A 23,918-nucleotide genomic window follows, 5' to 3' on the forward strand; every position below is an offset into this window, starting at 1 on the left:
GAAAGCCAAGCTCAACTGATTATACAGGTGGAACTAGGTGTGGCTTCTGCTTGTTTGGAATGAAAACATGCGCCCACACTGGCCCTTTGCAAATGAGATTAGACACCCCTGCTCTATAATGTATACTGTATGTTGTATGTAATTGAGTGTTCTTGATGTGTTTTAATCATGTCACTTTAAAATTTTCACGTCTGTGACTTCATAAAGCATTTGTTTGCATGACTGTAAAAAGAACTCCACAAGATGGAAGCATTTACTATCTGAATGGTCCGTGTGAAATGTTTATGCTTCTAATGCAGCCCTCTAGCAAAAATGAAAATCCTTAGCTCAGTGAAAATGCACATTAGGAAGAAATTTCCAGTTTTTTTATTTGTTTGTTTCTGCAGTGTGTATAGCTCTGTAGTGTCAAGTTATTGTACTTAGCTCTTTAGTGTATAGTTTCTGTACTTCTTTGCTTTACAGTGTATAGTTTCTGTGCTGTTTTGCGCTATAGTGTATAGTTGGTGTGCTGTTTTGCTCTATAGTGCATAATTTCTGTGCTGTTTTGCTCTATAGTGTATAGTTGTTGTGCTGTTTTGTTCTATTGCAGAAGCCACACCTGAGTCTATTGAAAGCCAAGCTCAACTGATTGAACAGGTGGAATTAGGTGTGCCTCCTGCTATTAAAACTGGAATGTTGTTTGTGAATTGAGCCTTCTTGATGTGTTTTTATCATGTCACTTAAAAATTTTCTGACTCATCCCGCGTGCTTGTTTGAGGGTCAGTTAGGAATTTTCTAACCCTGTGTGATTTAGTTTATTTCCATTCTTTTCTCCCCCTTTCTCTTTGTTTTCTTTCATTCTCTTTTCTTATTTTATTTTATTTCTTCTAGTAAGACAGAAGAAGGGTTAAGTATTTTATTGTCTTTGTTTAATCCTAAAGTAAATAGTTATTTTTCTTTGAATAAGTTTAATTTATTTAGAAAGAAATATTTGTTTTCCTTTTTACTTGCTACCTTGTGTGCTCCTAAGTGAATTTTTACGCACACTGGTAATACGTAGTGAAAGAAACCAGTTCATAACCTATGTTTGTTAAAAGGTAATTTTATTAGGAACAACAAGGTACCAAAGCAAATTTGAGTATGGTTTGGAGGCACCACACTATATAAATTGTAGTTTGTAAGATACTGTAACTTAACAGAGAAAATCCAGACAGTTCACCATTTGACAGCTGGAACTATAGGTCTCGCTCTTAGCTGAGTGCCATTACACCACACTGAAGGGTTGCAGATAGTATTGCTGTATCTCAGCTCCAGGGTCCCTGGCTCAGTCCTGAACTTGGGATACTGTAGTTTTTACAGAGTTTCATACAGTGCTGTTAAAAAATATTTGCCACCGTTGTGATTTCTTCACATTACTTTTTGTCTATATACTCATCTCATACTAAATAATATCTCATATCTCATACTAAATAATTTTAGATCTTCAAAATTATCTTCAAAAAATCTATATCTTCAAAAAATCTACTGTCAGACGCTTGGAATTACTGGTTGTCCACAATGGGGTGAAGGTTCATCTTCCAACAGGACAACGACCCTAAGCACACAGCCAAGATAACAAAGGAGTGGCTACAGGACAACTCTGTGAATGTCCTTGAGTGGCCCAGCCAGAGCCCAGACTTGAACCTGATCGAACATCTTTGGAGAGATCTGAAAATGTCTGTGCACCGACGCTTCCCATCCAACCTGATGGAGCTTGAGAGGTCCTGCAAAGAAGAATGGGAGAAACTGCTCCAAAATAGGTGTGCCAAGCTTGTAGCATCATACTCAAAAAGACTTGAGGCTGTAATTGGTGCCAAAGGTGCTTCTACAAAGTATTGAGCAAATGCTGTGAATACTTATGTACATGTGCTTTTTTTGTTTTTTATTTTTAATAAATTTGCAAAGATTTCAAACAAACTTCTTTCACATTGTCATTATGGGGTATTTTTTGTATAATTTTGAGGAAAATAATGAATTTAATCCATTTTGGAATAAGGCTGTAACATACATATATGTATGACCCGGAGATGCAGTCGCGGCATCACGGTGATCTGCGTACATAGGGATGCACGGAAAAGTCCCCGCAGCCGAGGTACAAATACAAGGAAGAGCAGGCACCTGGCCACTCTTGGTGTGCACCATCCCCGATCTTCCAGTACCGCTGCTCCTGGGAAGAGACTGGCCAGGGTTTCCGACCAGCCCAGCTCCCAATACCAAGATGGCACCTCAGCGAGCGAAGGAGGTACGAGTCCGGCAGGCTTACATGACTCAAGATGAGGGGGACGCCATGGCAGAAGGTGAGCCACACACATATACTAACCCGATATTGTCTGTGTTCTAACAGGTGAAATGGCAGGGGAACTTTGGGCAAGAGCAGAAGGAGGACGACCGTTTGAAGCATTGCTGGGCACAGGTGTGTCAGATCGAAGGGGTCAACCAGAGTCCGGACCAGAGATTCCCCACAACCTACTTTCTAGTCAGGGGAGGCCTGCTTTACCACCGGACCAGCCACACAGGTGAAGTCGTGGACCTCCTGGTGTTCCCCAAGACAAGGACCCAAATACTGATGCACCTGGCCCATGCCCATCCACTCAGGGTCCACCTGGGGGCAGGAAACACTCTGGAAAAAGTGAAAGACCTCTTTATCTGGCCGGGAATGGAAGCAGAGAGCCAGGGCTTCTGCACTGCCCTGAGGAAGCCCCCACGAGCCCCCCTTATCCCTCTCCCCATCATAGGCGTCCCCTTCGAGAGGATCGGCATGGACCTCGTGGGGCTGCTCCCGAAATCTGCCCGGGGTCATGAATACATACTGGTCTTTGTGGACTGCGCCACCAGGTACCCTGAGGTGGTGCCGCTACGTAAAGTCACCTCCCGCAACATTGCTAATGAACTGGTGCTCTTGTTCAGCCGTGTAGACCAAAGTACGCCATTTGCGTCATAACTAATGTCTGATCTTTGTCGGCTGTTGCAGGTAAAACACCTGAAGGCATCCGTCTACCACCCACAAACTGATGGGCTCGGTGAATGGTTTAACCAAACCCTGAAACGGATGCTGCGCTGGGTGGTAGATGAGGAAGGAAGGAACTGGGACCCCGTAAGTCCTCTTCGCCATCCGGGAGAGCCCACAAGCATCCAAGGAATGCTTATCCACAGAATGATCATCCAGGAACATATGAGAGCCACCCGGGAGGAACAGAAATGAGCGTACAATCGCACGGTGCAACCATGAGAGTTTCAGCCTGGCGATCGGGTACTCCTGCTAGTTCCAAACAGCTTCTAGCCCGATGGCAGGGCCCATATACAGTCCTCGAGAGGAGGGGCATTGTGAACTATCACCTGCAGCAGCCCTGTTGGCGAGGGGAAACAAAAATTTACCACATAAACCTTCTGAAGAAGTGGATCGAGCCTACCCCAGTATTGTCTGCATTCACTACCCTAGACACAGATCACAATGAAGGTGCCTTGGTCCAGCAGTGTGAAGACCTCACCCCCACACAAAGACTGGAGCTGACGGGGTTGGTGGACCAGTTCACTGATGTTTTTTCCACCTCCCCAGGGATGACGCAGCTGGTCCACCACGAGATTAAGACCCATCCAGGAGTAGTGGTAAGACAGCGGCCCTATCGTGTCCCAGAGGCCTGCCGCAAGGCTATTGAGGAGGAGGTCGGCCGGATGCTGTGGGACAAAATCATAGAGGAGTCTGCCAGCCCCTGGTCCAGCCCCATCATGGTTGTGCTGAAGCCCGACGGAAGTATGAACCTCTGGAATGACTTCCGGAAGCTGAATCAGGTCTCCAAGTTCGACAGCTATCCCATCCCCTGAGTGGACGATCTAGTGGTGCGATAGGGGAGAGCTTGGTTCATATCCACACTGGACCTGACAAAAGGTTACTGGCAAGTAGTGCTGGCCCCCGAGGCAACACTGAAGACAGCCTTCAGCATGGCAAACGACCACTGGCCGTACTTGGTTCTCCCCTTTGGGCTACACAGAGCGCCTGCAATGTTCCAGAGGCTGATGTACATTGTCCTGAGACTCCATCGTACATTCGCAGCCGCCTACCTGGATGATGTGGTCATAGACTCCTCCACTTGGTCGGATCCCCTGTTCCACCTTTGGGAGGTCCTGAAGGAGCCAGGCTGAAAGCCAACCCAAAAAATGCCACCTAGAGCTGACTGAGGCACAGTTCCTAGGATACCCACAATACCTATGTGATTTACTTCTTTCCTCATTTCCTCTCTCTTAGCAGGGTTAACCCGAAATGGATCATGTTGAATGGGGGTAACTCCAAAACCACAATGTCATGAAACAGAACGTTAGTCTGAGTGGGATTATCTGAGAAGAGAGAAGGGAAACGTTTGATCAACCACACAACATCTCTTCGCTGAGAATGACAGAGATCATTAAACCATTCACTATTATTGTTTAATATTTCAGAGTTAGAGAGCTTGGGCAGTCCAGTATCACTATGACTGCCAACCCATCCATTATCCTCACACTCCAGAGCAGGGGGCTGTTGCACTACAATGGCAACAGGCAGAGACTCTGCTTTAGCACTATCTGCTCTCTTCACATACTCCTTAAGCATATTGACATGACACACATGGGTTTTCTTTTATGGTCTGGGGTACCAAAAACATAGTCTGTACTACTCAACTTCTGTTCTATAATGTAGGGTCCAGAAAACCTTGCCTGCAATATCGAACCAGGAATGGGAAGCAGTACCAAAACTGAGTCTCCTATTTGAAAGCTCCGAGTTACACTATTTTTGTCAAATCATTGCTTCATTTGTTTTTGTTTTTCAGCCAAATTTGTCTTTGCCATTCCACATACCCTATGGAAGTGTTCACGTACTCTACTCACATATTCAAGCATTGACACCGGTGTAGAGGTTTCTTTCAATAATTGCTCCCGAAACAGTCTTCATGGTCCACGTATTGTGTGACCAAAAAATTAATTCAGCTGGACTAAATCTCAGTGATTCCTGTATGTCTCACGCGCAGCAAACATTAACGTCAGCAATCCATCATCCCAGTCTTTTCCCGTTTCTACACAGAATACACATAGCATAGATTTGAGTGTCTGATGGAAACCTTCTAGCGTGCCTTGTGACTCAGGATGATAAGCGCTTGATAATTAGTGCTTAACTGCTAACTCACACAGAACTTGTGAGAACAATGTGGTTGTGAAATTGGAACCTTGATCCGTTTGAATAATTATTGGTAAACCAAAAGTAGAACAGAATTTTATCAATTCTTTCACTATACCTTTAGTTTGAATGCTTCTCATCGTTATAGCCTCTGGGTATCGTGTAGAAGCACACATTATGGTAAGTATATACTGGTGACCCGATTTAGACTTTGGTCATGGTCCAATGCAATCAATAATGATACATTCAAATGGTTCACTTATGACTGGGATGGGATGTAATGGAGTGGGAGGTATGGTTTGGTTTGGCTTACCCATCAGTTGGCAGAAATGGCATGACTGACAATAGGTAGCAACATCTGACTTTAGACCAGGCCAGAAGAAATACCTCAAAACTCTGCTATAGATTTTCCTAATTCCCAAATGGCCAGAAAGAACGAACACACACACACACACACACACACACACACACACACACACACACACAAACGGTTCTGTGCTGCTCAGCTCTCTCTCATGGCTCTTGTCTCTCTCCTTTTTATCCTTCTCACTGAAACACAGAACACTCAAAAATCCCACACCACACAGGTGTAGGTCCTTACCACTCTCTTTTCCAAGCTCCACCCTCCATTCACAAACCAGCGGTCGACACCCCCTCACCTCCACATAAGCGGGCTTGTGAAATCCAAATAATTATGCAGAAACCTATGATAATAGCCAGCCAGCCCCAGAAACCTACAAGGGAATCTGCCAATATCTTTGTGTCAAATCTAGTATTGAATAAAAATGAGTCACACCTGACCGATTTGTTTGTTTGTTTGTCAATGCAGGTTATTGGATACACTTCAAATTTAGACACCTCGCTGACTTTTCTAAAGTTCACACAGAACCAGACCAAACCATCTGCCTTGATCATTCCTGGGACAACTCGGGAAATAATTTTGAAGAGTGCCTCCACAACACTGCAGGCTGAGATGGCCAGCGGATTCACCAGCTGACATTCGCAGAATGCCATACAAAACACTACACAGTCCTCTCAATGTCTGAAATGCTGGCCAATTTGTTCCTAAAATCAGTGGATACGTGAGTCGGAGATTAACCAGCGCCTCTTTTTTTATGGTTTTGTCCCTGGATTTTGATAGTGAAGGCCACTAGGCAGTATTCATGCATATCCCCAAGCACACACCTCACCTATACCTGTTGCACCCAGTGCCGACCCCGGGGGGGGTCTTGGGGCGGAACAAAAATGGGGCGATGGAGGGGTAGGGAAAACCCAGGTTTGGGTATCTGATTTTGGGGGAACTGTTGCCTGCTTCTGAAGTGCAAGGACAGGGAGGGAAAAGGGAAAAAAGAGAGAGAGAGAAGGGAGCAGAGGGGGGCTCACCTGCTTCCAGGTATGCTGCAAAGTGGTCCTCCACCAGTTGAACCTCCTCTTCTAGTGACGCCAGACTGTGGTACTGGACCCATTTTTCCACCCTCTCTGGTAGCCAGGTGACGACTTGCTCGACCACTAGGTCAACTACATCCTCAGCTCCCCTGACAGTAGAGGCAGTAAGTGGCCAGTGTCATACCTCCGCGGCATGCTTGAAGGTGGTTGTGGTGGCCATGGAAATGGGGAAATGGTAGGCAGGCTTTGGGCAACTCAAAAAGGGATCTTCATTTTTCTGATTTCTTTTTCCTTCACTTCTCAGCGATTCTACGTCCCTATGCACATGTATACACACACACACGCACACACACGCACACACACACACACACACACATGGCTCTGTGCTGCTCATCTCTCTCTCTTGTGGCTTTTGTCTCTCCCCTTTTTTTCATTGCTGCCACTCACTGAAACACAGAACACTAGTTAGAAAAATCCCACACAGATGCAGGTCCTTGCCACTCACTATTCCTGGCTCCACCCTCCATTCACAAAACGGTGCTCGACCATGCCCCCACCTCCACACGTATGTGCTATCATTGTAATAAAGAAGTGAACAAAACAGGTATTGCCTCAAAGAGTGCCTACTTGAAAGATTAACCTATCACTGACAATGTACATGCTCTGACAGATATGCAAGAGGTCATGCAGGACCTGGATTTTGTTGAAGTTCAGCAAAAAGAACAAATGTGTGTTGGGTCCCTACTGATCATGACTCTTGCCTTGGATTCTGCAGATATCATCATGAAGATTAGTCCACTTTTAAACTTAAAAGTTGGTTCACCAGTTCATAACCAGCATCAGAAGCCTGAAAGACCAGTTTTACCAGTTCTGAACAGTTGGCACATCAGCTTAAGCAGTTCAAGATTCAAATGGTCTTAGGTGGATTATACAACAGTGTACACCATACTTTTACATTTATGTAGTTTTTTTTTGTAAGGGATTAATAAAGCAGATAAATAATGACGAGCCAACCAAAGTAATGCTTTGTATGTCAGCATCATAATTTTAAAATCGACACGGAACCTGACTGGGAGCCAGTGCAAGAACTCCAGAACAGGAGTAATATGATTGCATTTCCTGGTCCCAGTCAGGATCCTGGCAGCAGAGATTTGTACATATTGGAGCTTATTGGGTGTGGATTTAGAAACTCTGGCTAAAAGGGCATTACAGTAATCTATCCGAGTGACAACGAATGAGTTTATCAGTTTTTCAGCTACAGAGAACTTTAGCATAGGGTGCAATCTTGCTATTTTTCTGAGGTGAAAAAAGGATGCTTTAACAGTGCTCTGAACAAAAGAATCAAATGTAACTCTGGTATCAAAAATGACTCCAAGGTTCCTCATTTTATTTTGAGTCTCTAGAACAGAGCCATCATCAAACAGAGACAGTGGACCAGCTTTGAGAATTTGATGACGGGAACCTATAAGCATAACTTCGGGTTTATTGCTATTCAGGCACAGAACATTTTTATTCATCCATGTTTTTATCTCAGAAATTCGGTCAGAAAGAAAACAACCATCAAGGTTTTTATCAGATTTTGAGTGAATGTAGATTTGGGTATCATCAGCATAAAAGTGATAATGGAGGGCGAATGATCACAGCAGATGCATAAGAGGAGATAAATAGATATTGAAAAGTAAAGGGCCTAGAACTGATCCCTGAGGAACACCAGTGATCACAGAGCTAGTGTCAGACCTGTAACCACCCATAGAAATAAACTGGGAACGGTCAGTTAAATAGGATTTAAACCAGTTTAAAACTGTCCGGACACACCAAAAACACTTTCATGGCGGGTAAGTAAAAGACCATGATCAACAGTATCAAAGGTGGCTCTAAGATCAAGAAGAATGAGAATGGAAGTAGCTCCAGAATCAGAGGCCATCAACAAGTCATTGGTAACTTTGACCAACGCTGTTTCAGTACTGGGAAATTTACAAAAACCTGACTGAAGGGGTTCAAAGAGGTTATTAATTATAAGATGATTACTCAATTGAGAGGCAACAACACATTCAAGTATTTTTGCCAAAAATGGAAGATTTGAGACGGGACGAAAATTGTTAAAATCAACCACAGCAACATTTTCTTTCTTTGGCACAACTGTAACAGCAGCAATCTTTAATACTGCTGGAACAAGCCCAGTCTCCAATGAATCATTTATAATACTAAGGATAGTATGAGACCAAAAATGGAAGCAAAATTTAAATAGGCTTGTGGGAATAGGATCAAGCAAGCAAGTGGTTGATTTCATGCTGGATACCTCTGTTGTGAGAGGCTCAGAATCAAACAGTGAGAAATGAGTGAAAGAAACACCAGCAAACCCAGATGGATGGAGTGAAGTGGTGGAGTCAGATGTGACAGAAATTTGTTTGCAAACATTATCAATCTTAGAATTAAAAAACTGAAGAAAAGAATTACATGGCTGCTGAGAAACAGGCAAGGTGGTAACAGCATTAACTTGAAGCAATCTCTTTATGGTTTGGAACAAGTGTCTGGGATTTCCTTGATTGTTTGCAATAGTCTGAGAGAAATAAGATGATCTTTCAGATTCGATTAATGCTCTGTAATCACCCAGAAGATCCTTCCACGCTTGATAGTAGACATTCAAGCTAGTAAGGTGCAATTTACGCTCCATTTTACAACAAGTTGCCTTTCTAGTATGCCTTGCCTACTTCATACCTGTTTGCTGATCGCCTGATCTTTGCCTGTCTTTGTTTATGCCTTTTGCTTTGGCATTTGTATTGCCTGTTCTTAAAAAAACTCTAAACCACTGATCATCAGTAATACAGATATGAGCCAAAGTTCTGGAACCAAGATTAATCTCTGCTAAAGTGATGGAAAGGCCAAAGTGCAGAGAAAGAAAGGATATGCTCATGTTCCAAAACATACAAGCTGTTGTTTAAATTAAAAATTCCATGGAGAGTCCAGTTAACATAATTTATTAAATCAGCAATTGCTCACAAGCCAGGGGAGCCACTCTTACGTTACCTACCGTACCATACCTCAGAGCACTGCGAGGGACTCCGAACTGACCATGGATATTCATAGAGACATAAATGAATTATTCATGATATAGAGTACAATGAGTAAAATACATCATTGGTTATAACAAACTTGATTAACATAGATCCTCCTTCTTGTTGCCATATGAAATGAGTTATTCTTCATCATTATAGTCTTCCTTTCACATCCCATAATAGTTGTTTTACTCTCTCTTACCTATCTAACAAAAAGAAAAGGAGCTGGGGAACTGCAAGGGACACTAAAAAAGACTCTCAATTGCTGATCTCTCTGTTGTGTGATAAGTGTATAAAGAGAGTCCTTTAGCAACTAACACATACACATCTTTGAACATTGGTGATTCTTCTCTAACAAGCATCTTGATTCTTTAAAATAGGGATGGCATTATCAAACCTTTGCGTACATGCACATTCTGTATTTTTCTAACTTCTGCAGGAGGAACAATAAGACATATAATAACTTCAGGATTTAAAAAGTACAGAATACTGGGAGAGAAATGCATAATATATCAAATTTCTACTACACAAGCTCATCTGTGAAATATGGTGGAGGTAGCGTCATGACTTGGGCTTGCATGGCTGCTTCTGGAACAGGCTCACTAATCTTTATTGATGATGTAACTCATGATGGTAGCAGCAGAATGAATTCAGAAGTCTACAGAAACATTCAGTCTGCCAGTTTACAGAGAAATGCATCTAACTTAAATAGGGGGAACTTCAACATGCACCAAGACAGTGATCAAAAACACACTGCCAACTCAACAAAGGTTTTTGTTGGGGGAAAGGTGAAAGGTTTTAGACTGGCCAATTCAGTCGCCTAGACCTTAACTCACGGAGCGTGCATTTCACATCCTGAAGAGGAGACCGAAAAGAGAAACCTAATGAAACAAACAACAATGGAAAGAGGCTGCGGCAAAAGCCTGGAAAAGCAACACAAAAGAAGAAACCAACAATTTGGTGATGTCAGTGAATTGCAGGCTTGATGTAGTTATTGCAAGCAAGGGATATGCAACCAAATATTAAGTGTTATTTACTTTAATTTACTTCAAGGCTTATCTGTTCCTCACCAATGATTCGTCATTTGGTGTACAAGCCTCAATCTAGTGTTTGTTAACCTGAGTTTTGACTTTGTTTACTCCTTTGACCTTGATTTCTATCCTTACCTGCTCTAGCCTGTTAGCCAGATTGCCTGACCACTGCCTGTCTTTGTCTTTTGCCTTGCCCTCTGGATATTACTATCTTCATTAAAGCTCTTAATTGCAATTGCATCCATCCTAACCTCCATTTATGACAGTGACCTTACAAGCTCATGTATTTGCAAATGCTCCTTGTTAAACATTCAGAGAACAGCACCATGGCTAAACATTTCTACACCTATAGAAATCTAACCAAAGTTAAGTACTGAGAAATATAGGGTTACTTAAGTGTATTAAAAATGCAGCACACCTGTTCATACACCAGAATGTATAAACATTTAACTTGTTGAACACATTATTAATAATAGTTAAAGAGTTAGACTGTTATTTTTACTCATTGTCATATTTACCTTTTTTTTTTTTTTTAACTTGTTAGGTACTGTCTGTGCAGTGCACTTTTCTTTTTGGGGAAAAGCAGGTAGTAAGCTGCATGTGGGGCCTCAGTGTTCATCTGTCTGGTAATTGAATAATGTGCAGTGCAGGGTATGACACATATAGAAAAAATATTTTAGTGCTCTTGGGCTAATTTCTATATCTCTGCAACAAATAAGAGCCAAATGTTTTCTTTTTGGGTGCCTTGACTATATAGTGTCTCTGCATATGCAATATGAATAAAGAAGCAACCATTTCAGAACTAAACGTTTTTTTCCCAGTGCAAATGGAACAAATGCCCAAGTCTGACCTTTGATCTACTTTGAAATCTACACACTCATTTTTGGATATTATTATTATTATGATTGATATATGTATTCATGTCCATCAGTGGAAGAGTTTCACTGTTTCAATTAATTACATTGAAAATATATTTTGTTTAAGATATGCAATTGCTGTTCTGCCATTTGCTACCCCGACCACAAATACACACATGCACACATTTAATCAACACAGCCTGTTTTATTTCAGACTTATTAAAATAGTTTATTTCAAAATTTAATTTGCCTCATTCATTTATCATTGTAAGATGCCAAACATTTCTTTCTGTGCATAAAAAAAGATAATTGGTATGTGTTTATGCACTATTGTGGCTGTTAAGGGTCAGTCCCCATTTATTACTTCTTTGACAATGACTTGTTACAGAGCATGGTAGTACAGGCCACCATGGTGGCATACTCTTGGAAGTCCACAACACCATCAGCATTAGTGTCCAGGTCCTTAAAAATCTTGTCCAATGTGGCCTGGTCGCTGCAGTTCTGTTAACCAAAACATATAAAGAAATGTCAGAGGATTTCATTTTTTAATTCGCCAGATTTGTGCAAAATCACTAAATCTGTCAACATAAAAGCTAACGAATCTCTTCGGTAACGTATAAAAGCATATCTTACCCCGAATGCACCTCCCAGCTCCTTAGTGAGCAGATCTTTTAGCTCTCCCTTGGTAAGAGTACATTTGTCACCCTCCTTGCCAGAATATTTATGAAAGGTAGCGATGAGCAGTGCCATGCCCTTTTGCAGATCAGACATGATGACTCCTTGAAAGAAAAAATGATAAAACAAAAATGTTTATAATCTTTATTTTTTGCCATGAGTTTGCCATCAGTTGCAATATCCTGTGCCTTTACTGTTAGTTATTGTTTTTTTTCTAATCAGCGTATTGTATTTATCAGTTTACCAATGTTGACAAGAGAACACTAGTTTATTACAACGTTGTACTGAAGAGGTGAACAAAATGTTTATCACCTCAAGGAGTCGCTACTTTACTAAAGATTAACCTAATACTGACAATGTACATGTTCTGGCAGGCATGCACGAGGTCACGCTGGTTCTTAATTGTGTTTCTTGGATATTGTTGAAGTTCATCAAAAAGAACAAAAGTGTGTGTTGGTTCCCCACAGAACACCACGCTCCCCTCAGATTCTGCAGATATCTTCATGAAGGTTAGTCCACTGTTAAACTTAAAAGTTGGATCACCAACTCATAACCAGCATCACAAGGGTGAACGACCAGTTTAAATAGTTCTGAACAGTCGGTACATCAGCTTACGCAGTTCAGGATCAAAACAGGTCTTAGGTGTATTACCCAACAGTGTACTGCTGGTGCTGGTGTTTCTTTCACTCATTTCTCACTGTTTGATTCTGAGCCTCTCACAACAGAGGTATCCAGCATGAAATCATACTAAGACGCTTTGAGATTTTTTCTTCATTTGTCAGTCATCTACAGTATATTTATGTAAATGGAATATTCATACCCAGCTTTCCTTATATGTGAGGGGGAATCACATAGGAAAGGGGAATTATATTATCACATTATCAGGGATTATTAATGATTTCTCCATGCTGCAAATGCAGGATAATTTTATAAAATACAAGACTGTAATAAATCTTATGAAAAGTAATAATGAAGTAGTAATTAAAAAGTACTAATGAAGATGCTTAATATGTACATGGATTATCCATACATATTTTTTTTTTTTAAATCACATGGAAAACTTTTGCGTGCTTACATTAAATGTTGAAATAATGAATGCTTCATCATTTGGTGTGCTGTGACATTACAAGCTCAAGTGTTTGCAGAAGATTTTTGTCAAACATTTCTGGCAATGGCACAATGGTTAAAGATTTCTACACTCATAGAAATTTAATCAAAGATGTTTTAAGGAAATTAAAACAAGATTATGTATGTGTGGGATTGTGTGTGTGTGTGTGTGTGTGTGTGTGTGTGTGTGTGTGCACGCGCGCGCGTGTGTGTGTGAGTGTGTGTGTGTGTGAGAGAGAGAGTAGGCTATGTATTCACAGAACATAAAAAAAAACATTAACAGTCAGTTAGCAGTAATAATATTTACAAAGGGAAATCACCAGCAACAGTTGCAAAAAAACAAAACAAAAGCAACAACAATTTGAATTCAGTGCAATCTAGTATCTGAAAAACATATATTCTGCAAAACATTTCCTTGAGCACCTCTACAACAATTTAAAAAAAAATTCACCTTTAGTTTTGCACGGAGAGTTGGACCAGCAGAAGTGAAGAAGGAGAAGGAGAAAGTGACTCAAACAGGGATGGACCAGCCATTATATGCAGCAGCTGACACCCTCTGCCCCGTCCGCCCTTTTCTCCCCCCCATTCTACCATCCTGCTCCCTCCCCTTTCCTCTCTCCCCTCTCCCTCCCTGTCATCACTTCGATGCCTGTAAAAGTGATGCCACCCTAACTGCTTAATCGAGATGCTAAAACATCACTTCATCCTGAGCCCCTATGTCTGAGTTTGCCATGCAGCATTGTTTTCTTTTCTTTCAACCTGCCATAGAAACTCTGATTGTCTATTTGTGACCTTACAAGCTCACATATTTGCAGAAGCTAAGATGTTAGTAGTTTCAGGCAATGCCACAATTGTTAAAGATACTACACCCATAGAAATATAACCAAAGTGTAGTACTGGGAAATATAGGCTTACTTAAGTCTATTAACAATGCAGCACAACTGTTCATATCCAGGAATGTATAAACATTTAACTGGTCGACCTGGATTTGAGCCACAGCCTTGCTTACACTCAAGCCCACACACTCTCTGTTTTGCTGTCCCTGCCCTATGGCATAGTGACTGAGCAACTGAACTTCACTTTAACGACCCGTGTTTGAATCCATCCACAGTGTGCTACACCTAGCCTTGGCCTAAGGGGAGTAAGAAAGTGCTTCTTTCTGTGTTGTGATTGGATGAACCAGACAGGTTACACCAGACAGTTGTAATAGCCTGTGTCTTTACTATTAGTGTTTTTTTTTCTAATCAGTGCATTATATTTATCAGTTTACCAATGTTGGCAAGGGAACACTAGTTTATTACAACATTGTACTAAAGAACTGAACAAAAACATGTAGATCCTCAAGGAGTCGCTGCTTTACTAAAGATTAACCTAACACTGACAATGTACATGTTCTGGCAGGCATGCACGAGGTCACGCTGGACCTTAATTGTGTTTCTTGGATAATGTTGAAGTTTAGCAAAAAGAGCCAATATGTATGTTGGTTCCCCACAGATCACCACGCTCCCCTCAGATTCTGCAGATATCATCATGAAGATTAGTCCACTGTTAAACTTAAAAGTTGGTTCACCAGCTTATAACCAGCATCACAAGGGTGACCGACCAGTTTAACCAGTTCTGAACAGTTGGTACATCAGCTTACGCAGTTCAGGATCAAAACAGGTCTTAGGTGGATTATCCAACAGTGAACGCCATACTAAGACGTTTTAAATTTTTTCTTCATTTATCAGTCATCTAAATTAATGTATGGTCTACTGATTGTAAGGTCATGAGTTCAAATCCCAGCACTGCCAAGTTACCACTGTTGAGCAAGGCCCTTAACTCTCAACTACTCAGTTGTATAAATGAGATATATATATAAGGCACTCTGGATAAGAGTGTCTGCCAAATGCCGTTAATGTGAAACATTTTCTACACCGCGCACACAACAAATTCTTTCAACATTTCTCTACTCACCTTTAGTTTTGCACTGAGAGCTAGACCAGAAAAATGAAGAAGGAGAAGGAAAACGTGACTCAAACAGGGATGGACCGGCCATTATATGCAGCATCTGACACCCTCTGCCCCGTCCGCTCTCCCCCCCCCCCCCCCCCAGTCTGCCATCCTGTTATCTCACCATTACTCTCTCCCTCTCCATTTATGCCTGTAAAAGTGATGCCACCCTAATTGCTTCACCGAGATGCTAAAACATCACTTCAACTTGAACCCCTATGTATGAGTTTGCCATGCAGCATTGTTTTAGCAAAGATTTGGTCATAACACAGCGGCTGTGTAGATAGCACAGATTTGCTCATAACATGGTGGCAGCGTGCTGGCCGTTGCTATTTGAACAGGATAAAGTATACGATGACGAGATGGCTAATAATGTCTAAAAATGATCGATATTAGAATACGGTTCATCGTAAAACTATAGTTTAATACATATGCTTACCTTGAACAACAAACGTTCTCGGTTGGCATAGATGTGCAGTTGCTTCACAGACACCATTGATTTTGTCCCACTCTCGCCTCCTCACCTCTCTGATCGTCTTTATTTTGATGTACATTCAGAGTAATGTCTCCTATATTAGCCTCCTCGCTTATGTTACACTCGGGTTCAAATTGAAACGGCTGAATACATGTTTATATTGCTGTAGGGTCGCTGGAGAATCAAGACCTCTGCAACCATTTGATGTCACTACCCAAAATGCATTGTGACGTAAACTAAAACGGTGACCTACAAGTGCAAGGATTTTATTGTTTTTTAAAAAAAACTGACATCTAGAGTGTTTTTGTATAGCGGATTTATATAGCGGATGTCAGCGTTAATCTAATAAACCATACAAGTCTTCATAGTCGGGGTTCCCTTTAATAATAGGTAAAGAGTTAGACTGCTATTTTAACTCATTGTCTGTGCAGTGCACTTTTCTTTTTGGGGAGATGCAGGTAGTAAGCTGCATGTGGGGCCTCAGTGTTCATCTGTCTGGTAATTGAAGAATGTGCAGTGCAGGGTATGACACCTATAGAAAAAAATATTTTAGTGCTCTTGGGCTACTTTCTATGTCTCTGCAACAAATAAGAGCCAAATGTTTTCTTTTTGGGTGCCTTGACTATATAGTGTCTCTGCATATGCATTATGAATAAAGAAGCAACCATTTCAGAACTAAACGTTTTTTTCCCTGTGCAAATGGAACAAATGCCCAAGTCTGACCTTTGATCTACTTTGAAATCTACACACTCATTTTTGGATATTATTACTATTATGATTGATATATGTATTCATGTCCATCAGTGGAAGAGTTTCACTGTTTCTTATTAATTACATTAAAATATATTTTGTTTAAGATATGCAATTGCTGTTCTGCCATTTGCTACCCCGACCACAAATACACACATGCACACATTTAATCAACACAGTCTGTTTTATTTAAAACTTATTAAAATAGTTTATTTCTAAATTTAATTTGCCTCATTCATTTATCATTGTAAGATGCCAAACATTTCTTTCTGTGCATAAAAAAAGATAATTGGTATGTGTTTATGCACTATTGTGGCTGTTAAGGGTCAGTCCCCATTTATTACTTCTTTGACAATGACTTATTACAGAGCATGGTAGTACAGGCCACCATGGTGGCATACTCTTGGAAGTCCACAACACCATCAGCATTAGTGTCCAGGTCCTTAAAAATCTTGTCCAGTGTGGCCTGGTCGCTGCAGTTCTGTTAACCAAAACATATAAAGAAATGTCAGAGGATTTCATTTTTTAATTCGCCAGATTTGTGCAAAATCACTAAATCTGTCAACATAAAAGCTAACGAATCTCTTTGGTAACGTATAAAAGCATATCTTACCCCGAATGCACCTCCCAGCTCCTTGGTGAGCAGATCTTTTAGCTCTCCCTTGGTAAGAGTACATTTGTCACCCTCCTTGCCAGAATATTTATGAAAGGTAGAGATGAGCAGTGCCATGCCCTTTTGCAGATCAGACATGATGACTCCTTGAAAGAAAAAATGATAAAACAAAAATGTTTATATGCTTTATTTTTTGCCATGAGTTTGCCATCAGTTGTAATATCCTGTGCCTTTACTGTTAGTTATTGTTTTTTTTCTAATCAGCGTATTGTATTTATCAGTTTACCAATGTTGACAAGAGAACACTAGTTTATTACAACGTTGTACTGAAGAGGTGAACAAAATATTTATCACCTCAAGGAGTCGCTACTTTACTAAAGATTAACCTAACACTGACAATGTACATGTTCTGGCAGGCATGCACGAGGTCACGCTGGTCCTTAATTGTGTTTCTTGGATATTGTTGAAGATCATCAAAAAGAACAAAAGTGTGTGTTGGTTCCCCACAGAACACCACGCTCCCCTCAGATTCTGCAGATATCTTCATGAAGATTAGTCCACTGTTAAACTTAAAAGTTGGATCACCAACTCATAACCAGCATCACAAGGGTGAACGACCAGTTTAAATAGTTCTGAATAGTTGGTACATCAGCTTACGCAGTTCAGGATCAAAACAGGTCTTAGGTGGATTACCCAACAGTGAACGCCATACTAAGACGCTTTGACATTTTTTCTTCATTTGTCAGTCATCTACAGTATATTTATGTAAATGGAATATTCATACCCAGCTTTCCTTATATGTGAGGGGGAATCACATAGGAAAGGGGAATTATATTATCACATTATCAGGGATCATTAATGATTTCTCCATGCTGCAAATGCAGGATAATTTTATAAAATACAAGACTGTAATAAATCTTATGAAAAGTAATAATGAAGTAGTAATTAAAAAGTACTAATGAAGATGTTTAATATGTACATGGATTATCCATACATATATATTTTTTTTAAATCACATGGAAAACTTTTGCGTGCTTACATTAAATGTTGAAATAATTAATGCTTCATCATTTGGTGTGCTGTGACATTACAAGCTCAAGTGTTTGCAGAAGATTTTTGTCAAACATTTCTGGCAATGGCACAATGGTTAAAGATTTCTACAGTCATAGAAATTTAATCAAAGATGTTTTAAGGAAATTAAAACAAGATTATGTATGTGTGGGATTGTGTGTGTGTGTGTGTGTGTGTGTGTGTGTGTGTGTGTGTGTGTGTGTGCGCGCGCGCGCGTGTGTGTGAGTGTGTGTGTGTGTGAGAGAGAGAGAGTAGGCTATGTATTCACAGAACATAAAAAAAAAAACATTAACAGTCAGTTAGCAGTAATAATATTTACAAAGGGAAATCACCAGCAACAGTTGCAAAAAACTAAACAAAAGCAACAACAATTTGAATTCAGTGCAATCTAGTATCTGAAAAACATATATTCTGCAAAACATTTCCTTGAGCACCTCTACAACAATTAAAAAAAAAATTTCACCTTTAGTTTTACACGGAGAGTTGGACCAGCAGAAATGAAGAAGGAGAAGGAGAAAGTGACTCAAACAGGGATGGACCGGCCATTATATGCAGCATCCGACACCCTCTGCCCCGTCCGCCCTTTTCTCCCCCCCAGTCTGCCATCCTGTTATCTCACCATTACTCTCTCCCTCTCCATTTATACCTGTAAAAGTGATGCCACCCTAATTGCTTCACCGAGATGCTAAAACATCACTTCAACTTGAACCCCTATGTATGAGTTTGCCATGCAGCATTGTTTTAGCAAAGATTTGGTCATAACACAGCGGCTGTGTAGATAGCACAGATTTGCTCATAACATGGTGGCAGTGTGCTGGCCGTTGCTATTTGAACAGGATAAAGTATACGATGACGAGATGGCTAATAATGTCTAAAAATGATCGATATTAGAATACGGTTCATCGTAAAACTATAGTTTAATACATATGCTTACCTTGAAAAACAAACGTTCTCGGTTGGCATAGACGTGCAGTTGCTACACGGACACCAGTGATTTTGTCCCACTCTCGCCTCCTCACCTCTCTGATCGTCTTCATTTTGGTGTACATTCAGAGTAATGTCTCCTATATTAGCCTCCTCGATTATGTTACACTCGGGTTCAAATTGAAACAGCTGAATACATGTTTATATTGCTGTAGGGTCGCTAGAGAATCAAGACCTCTGCAACCATTTGATGTCACTACCCAAAATGTATTGTGACGTAAACTAAAACGGTGACCTACAAGTGCAAGGATTTTATTGTTTTTTTTTTAAACTGACATCTAAAGTGTTTTTGTATAGCGGATTTATATAGCGGATGTCAGCGTTAATCTAATAAACCATACAAGTCTTCATAGTCGGGGTTCCCTTTAATAATAGGTAAAGAGTTAGACTGCTATTTTAACTCATTGTCTGTGCAGTGCACTTTTCTTTTTGGGGAGATGCAGGTAGTAAGCTGCATGTGGGGCTTCAGTGTTCATCTGTCTGGTAATTGAAGAATGTGCAGTGCAGGGTATGACACCTATAGAAAAAAATATTTTAGTGCTCTTGGGCTACTTTCTATATCTCTGCAACAAATAAGAGCCAAATGTTTTCTTTTTGGGTGCCTTGACTATATAGTGTCTCTACATATGCATAATGATTAAAGAAGCAACCATTTCAGAACTAAACATTTTTTTCCCTGTGCAAATGGAATAAATGCCCATGTCTGACCTTTGATCTACTTTGAAATCTACACACTCATTTTTGGATATTATTATTATTATGATTGATATATGTATTCATGTCCATCAGTGGAAGAGTTTCACTGTTTCTTATTAATTACATTAAAATATATTTTGTTTAAGATATGCAATTGCTGTTCTGCCATTTGCTACCCCGACCACAAATACACACATGCACACATTTAATCAACACAGCCTGTTTTATTTCAGACTTATTAAAATAGTTTATTTCTAAATTTAATTTGCCTCATTCATTTATCATTGTAAGATGCCAAACATTTCTTTCTGTGCATAAAAAAGATAATTGGTATGTGTTTATGCACTATTGTGGCTGTTAAGGGTCAGTCCCCATTTATTACTTCTTTGACAATGACTTGTTACAGAGCATGGTAGTACAGGCCACCATGGTGGCATACTCTTGGAAGTCGGTGACCTATTGAAAAACGGTGACCTACAAGTGCAAGGATTTTTATTGTTTTTTTTGTTTGTTTTTTTTTTAAACTGACATCTAAAGTGTTTTTGTATAGCGGATTTATATAGCGGATGTCAGCGTTAATCTAATATACCATACAAGTCTTCATAGTCGGGGTTCCCTTTAATAATAGGTAAAGAGTTAGACTGCTATTTTAACTCATTGTCTGTGCAGTGCACTTTTCTTTTTGGGGAGATGCAGGTAGTAAGCTGCATGTGGGGCTTCAGTGTTCATCTGTCTGGTAATTGAAGAATGTGCAGTGCAGGGTATGACACATATAGAAAAAAATATTTTAGTGCTCTTGGGCTACTTTCTATATCTCTGCAACAAATAAGAGCCAAATGTTTTCTTTTTGGGTGCCTTGACTATATAGTGTCTCTACATATGCATAATGATTAAAGAAGCAACCATTTCAGAACTAAACATTTTTTTCCCTGTGCAAATGGAATAAATGCCCATGTCTGACCTTTGATCTACTTTGAAATCTACACACTCATTTTTGGATATTATTATTATTATGATTGATATATGTATTCATGTCCATCAGTGGAAGAGTTTCACTGTTTCTTATTAATTACATTAAAATATATTTTGTTTAAGATATGCAATTGCTGTTCTGCCATTTGCTACCCCGACCACAAACACACACATGCACACATTTAATCAACACAGTCTGTTTTATTTAAAACTTATTAAAACAGTTCATTTCAAACTTTAATTTGCCTCATTCATTTATCATTGTAATATGCCAAATATTTCTGTTTCCATCTTTCTATCAAAACAAACAAACAAACAAACAAAAAAACTATTATGTAGATAATTGTTATGTATGTTTATGAACTATTGCGGCTGGTAAGGGTCAGTCCCATTTATTACTTCTTTGACAATGGCTTATTGCAGAGCATGGTAAGGCAGGCCACCAGGGTGACATACTCCTGGAAGTCTACAACACCATCAGCATTAGCGTCCAGGTCCTTAAAAATCTTGTCCACTTTGGCCTGGTCGCTGGACTTCTGTTAACCAAAACATATAAAGAAATGGAAAATTATTTCATTTTTAAATTCACCAGATTTGTGCAGAATCTCTAAATCTGTCAACATAAAAGCTAATGAATCTCTTCGGTAACGTATAAAAGCATATCTTACCCCGAAGATGTCTCCCAGCTCCTTGGTGAGCAGATCTTTTAGCTCTCCCTTGGTAAGAGTAAGTTTGTCACCCTCCTTGCCAGAATATTTATGAAAGGTAGAGATAAGCAATGCCATGCCCTTTTGCAGATCAGACATGATGACTCCTTGAAAGAAAAAATTATCAAATAAAATGTTTATATGCCTTATTTATTTATTTATTTATTTATTGATTTTTCTCACTGAACTTGCATGCTATGTGGATAAAAGACATGTGTAGCCTCATCCTGTTTGTAGTAAATAAACATTAAGTACAAAGAGAAATTAAAGAGGCAGATTTTTTTTTCGGTCATGAGATGAGCAGTAAAAGCTACAGGGACCATGCACTATGCATTTTGCTCTACTGAATGTAGTCTATGGAACAACAGTATGGAGATTTTGTTTAGTTTATCTTTAGTGATCAGCGCTTTAGCATTAACCGGTAGGCAAATGAATGAACCGGATCATTTCTGTTTCAAATACAAAGAAGGAGAATTTATTATAATTTTATAAATGCCACTATTTATTTTTTCTCAACATAACAAATGTCTAAGAACTGATGTGTTTGAGTGAAGGAGGTTATGCTAAGCACACACAGACACACAGACACACAGACGCACACACACACACACACACACACACACACACACACACACACACACACACACACACACACACACACACACACACACACACACAGTGTGCCACACCTAGCATTGGCCTAAGGGGAGTAAGAAAGTGCATCCTTCTGTGCTGTGATTGGATGACTCACCCAAAAAACAGAACTAATCCATGAGGGAGGAGAGATGGAATAATAGGCAAAAAAGGAGGAAGGACTAAAGAGGAGTGGTAAAGTAAAACAGTTTGTGTAAACACAAGCGGATTATAGCCAACGCCCTAGCTGTTCTCTACACTGTAAAACCAGATAAGTTCATTTAACTCAAAAAATTTCAGGAAACTAGTTACCTCAAAATTTTTAAGTTGATAAATCAATTTCTTTAAGCCAAATACACTTAAATATAACAAATATAACATTTTACTCAAACTTGTTATATTTAAATGTATTTGGCTTAAAGAAATTGATTTATCAACTTAAAAATTTTGAGGTAAATAGTTTCCTCAAATTTTTTGAGTTAAATGAACTTATCCGGTTTTACAGTGTATATTTAAGTACACAGAGAAATTAAAGAGCCAGATTTTTTTTTTTTTACGGTCACGAGATGAGCAGTAAAGGCCGCAGGGACCATGCACTGTGCATTTTGCTCTACTGAACGCAATCGATGGATCAACTGTATGGAGATTTTATTATCTTTAGTAATCAGGCAGCCAAATAAACGAACCGGATCATTGCTTTTTCAAATACAGAGAGGGAGAATTTATAATTATCTTATGTGTTTGCGTGAAGGAGGTTATGCTGAGCACACACACACACACACACACACATACACACACACACAAACACACACAAACACCAATACCCAGTGTGCTACACCTAGCATTGGCCTAAGGGGAGTAAGAAAGTGCTTCATTCTGTGATGTGATTGGATGAACCAGACAGGTTACATCAGACAGTTGTAATAGCTTGTGCCTTTACTATTAGTATTTATATTTTTTCTAATCAGCATATTATATTTATCAGTTTACCAATGTTGACAAGAAGAACACCATTTTATTACAACATTGTACTAAAGAAGTGAACAAAACATAAATTTAAAGTGTAATATTTTACATTACTGCATTATCAAAAGAAGTAATTAGAATACAGTAACAAGTTACTTTGTAATACGTTATACCCAACTCTGCTTATATGTAAGGGGGAATTATATAGGAAAGGGGAATTATCACATTATCAGGGGTTCTCTGCTGCAAATGCAGGATAATTACGTAAAATACAAGACTTTAATAAATCTTATAAAAAGTAATATTAAACTAGCAATTAAAAGGTAATAATAAGATGCTTAATATGTCCATGAATTAAACTTTTTGGAATACATAGCATACTCTCTTGGAAACAAGAGAGTATGCTATGTATTCATGGAACATAAAAAAAAAAAAAATAAAAACTGACACTCAATTAACAGCAATATTATTTACAATGGAAAATCACTAGTAACAATTGCAACTAAAAAACAAACAAACAAAAAAACCCAAAGAAAAACAATACAAACAGCAAGAACAATCTGAATTCAGTGCAAACTAGGATCTGAAAAACATATGTTCTGCAAAACATTTTCTTGAGTACACCCACAACAAATTTCTTCAACTAATCTCTACTCACGTTTAGTTTTGCACTAAGAGCTAGACCAGCAGAAATGAAGAAGGAGAAGGAGAAAGTGACTCCAACAGAGATGGACCGGCCATTATATGCAGCAGCTGACACCTTCTGCCCCCTCCGCCCTTTTC

General features: G+C 39.6%; 3 protein-coding genes across 4 annotated transcripts; all 3 read right to left on the reverse strand.

Annotated features, from left to right (window-relative positions):
• Positions 1-11,681: 11,681 nt before the first annotated feature.
• LOC100305037 (ictacalcin) lies at positions 11,682-13,754 on the reverse strand. The gene is given in 3 exon segments (NM_001200274.1): positions 11,682-11,995; positions 12,128-12,273; positions 13,728-13,754. Coding segments are annotated over 2 exon segments (279 nt in total). The 5' UTR covers positions 12,266-12,273; positions 13,728-13,754; the 3' UTR covers positions 11,682-11,854.
• A 2,904-nt stretch (positions 13,755-16,658) lies between these two features.
• LOC108265573 (ictacalcin) lies at positions 16,659-18,777 on the reverse strand. The gene is made up of 3 exons (XM_017468085.3): positions 18,641-18,777; positions 17,107-17,252; positions 16,659-16,974 (listed from the first exon to the last, which is right to left on the reverse strand). Exons 2-3 carry the CDS (start codon positions 17,242-17,244, stop codon positions 16,834-16,836), a joined length of 279 nt encoding a protein of 92 aa, XP_017323574.1. The 5' UTR covers positions 17,245-17,252; positions 18,641-18,777; the 3' UTR covers positions 16,659-16,833.
• A 2,233-nt stretch (positions 18,778-21,010) lies between these two features.
• Positions 21,011-23,918, reverse strand: LOC108265578 (ictacalcin-like). Of its 2 annotated transcripts, none has more exons than XM_017468097.3 (3): positions 23,794-23,918; positions 21,498-21,643; positions 21,011-21,365 (listed from the first exon to the last, which is right to left on the reverse strand). In XM_017468097.3, the coding sequence occupies exons 2-3, from the start codon at positions 21,633-21,635 to the stop codon at positions 21,225-21,227; spliced, it is 279 nt and encodes a 92-aa protein (XP_017323586.1). In that variant the 5' UTR covers positions 21,636-21,643; positions 23,794-23,918; the 3' UTR covers positions 21,011-21,224. The 2 variants fall into 2 exon arrangements, with proteins under 2 accessions (XP_017323586.1, XP_017323603.1); XM_017468114.2 differs by having other exon boundaries at positions 21,498-21,640; positions 23,794-23,893.

The sequence above is a fragment of the Ictalurus punctatus genome, chromosome 1 (genome assembly GCF_001660625.3).
Source record: "Ictalurus punctatus breed USDA103 chromosome 1, Coco_2.0, whole genome shotgun sequence".
NCBI classification, from domain to species: domain Eukaryota; kingdom Metazoa; phylum Chordata; class Actinopteri; order Siluriformes; family Ictaluridae; genus Ictalurus; species Ictalurus punctatus.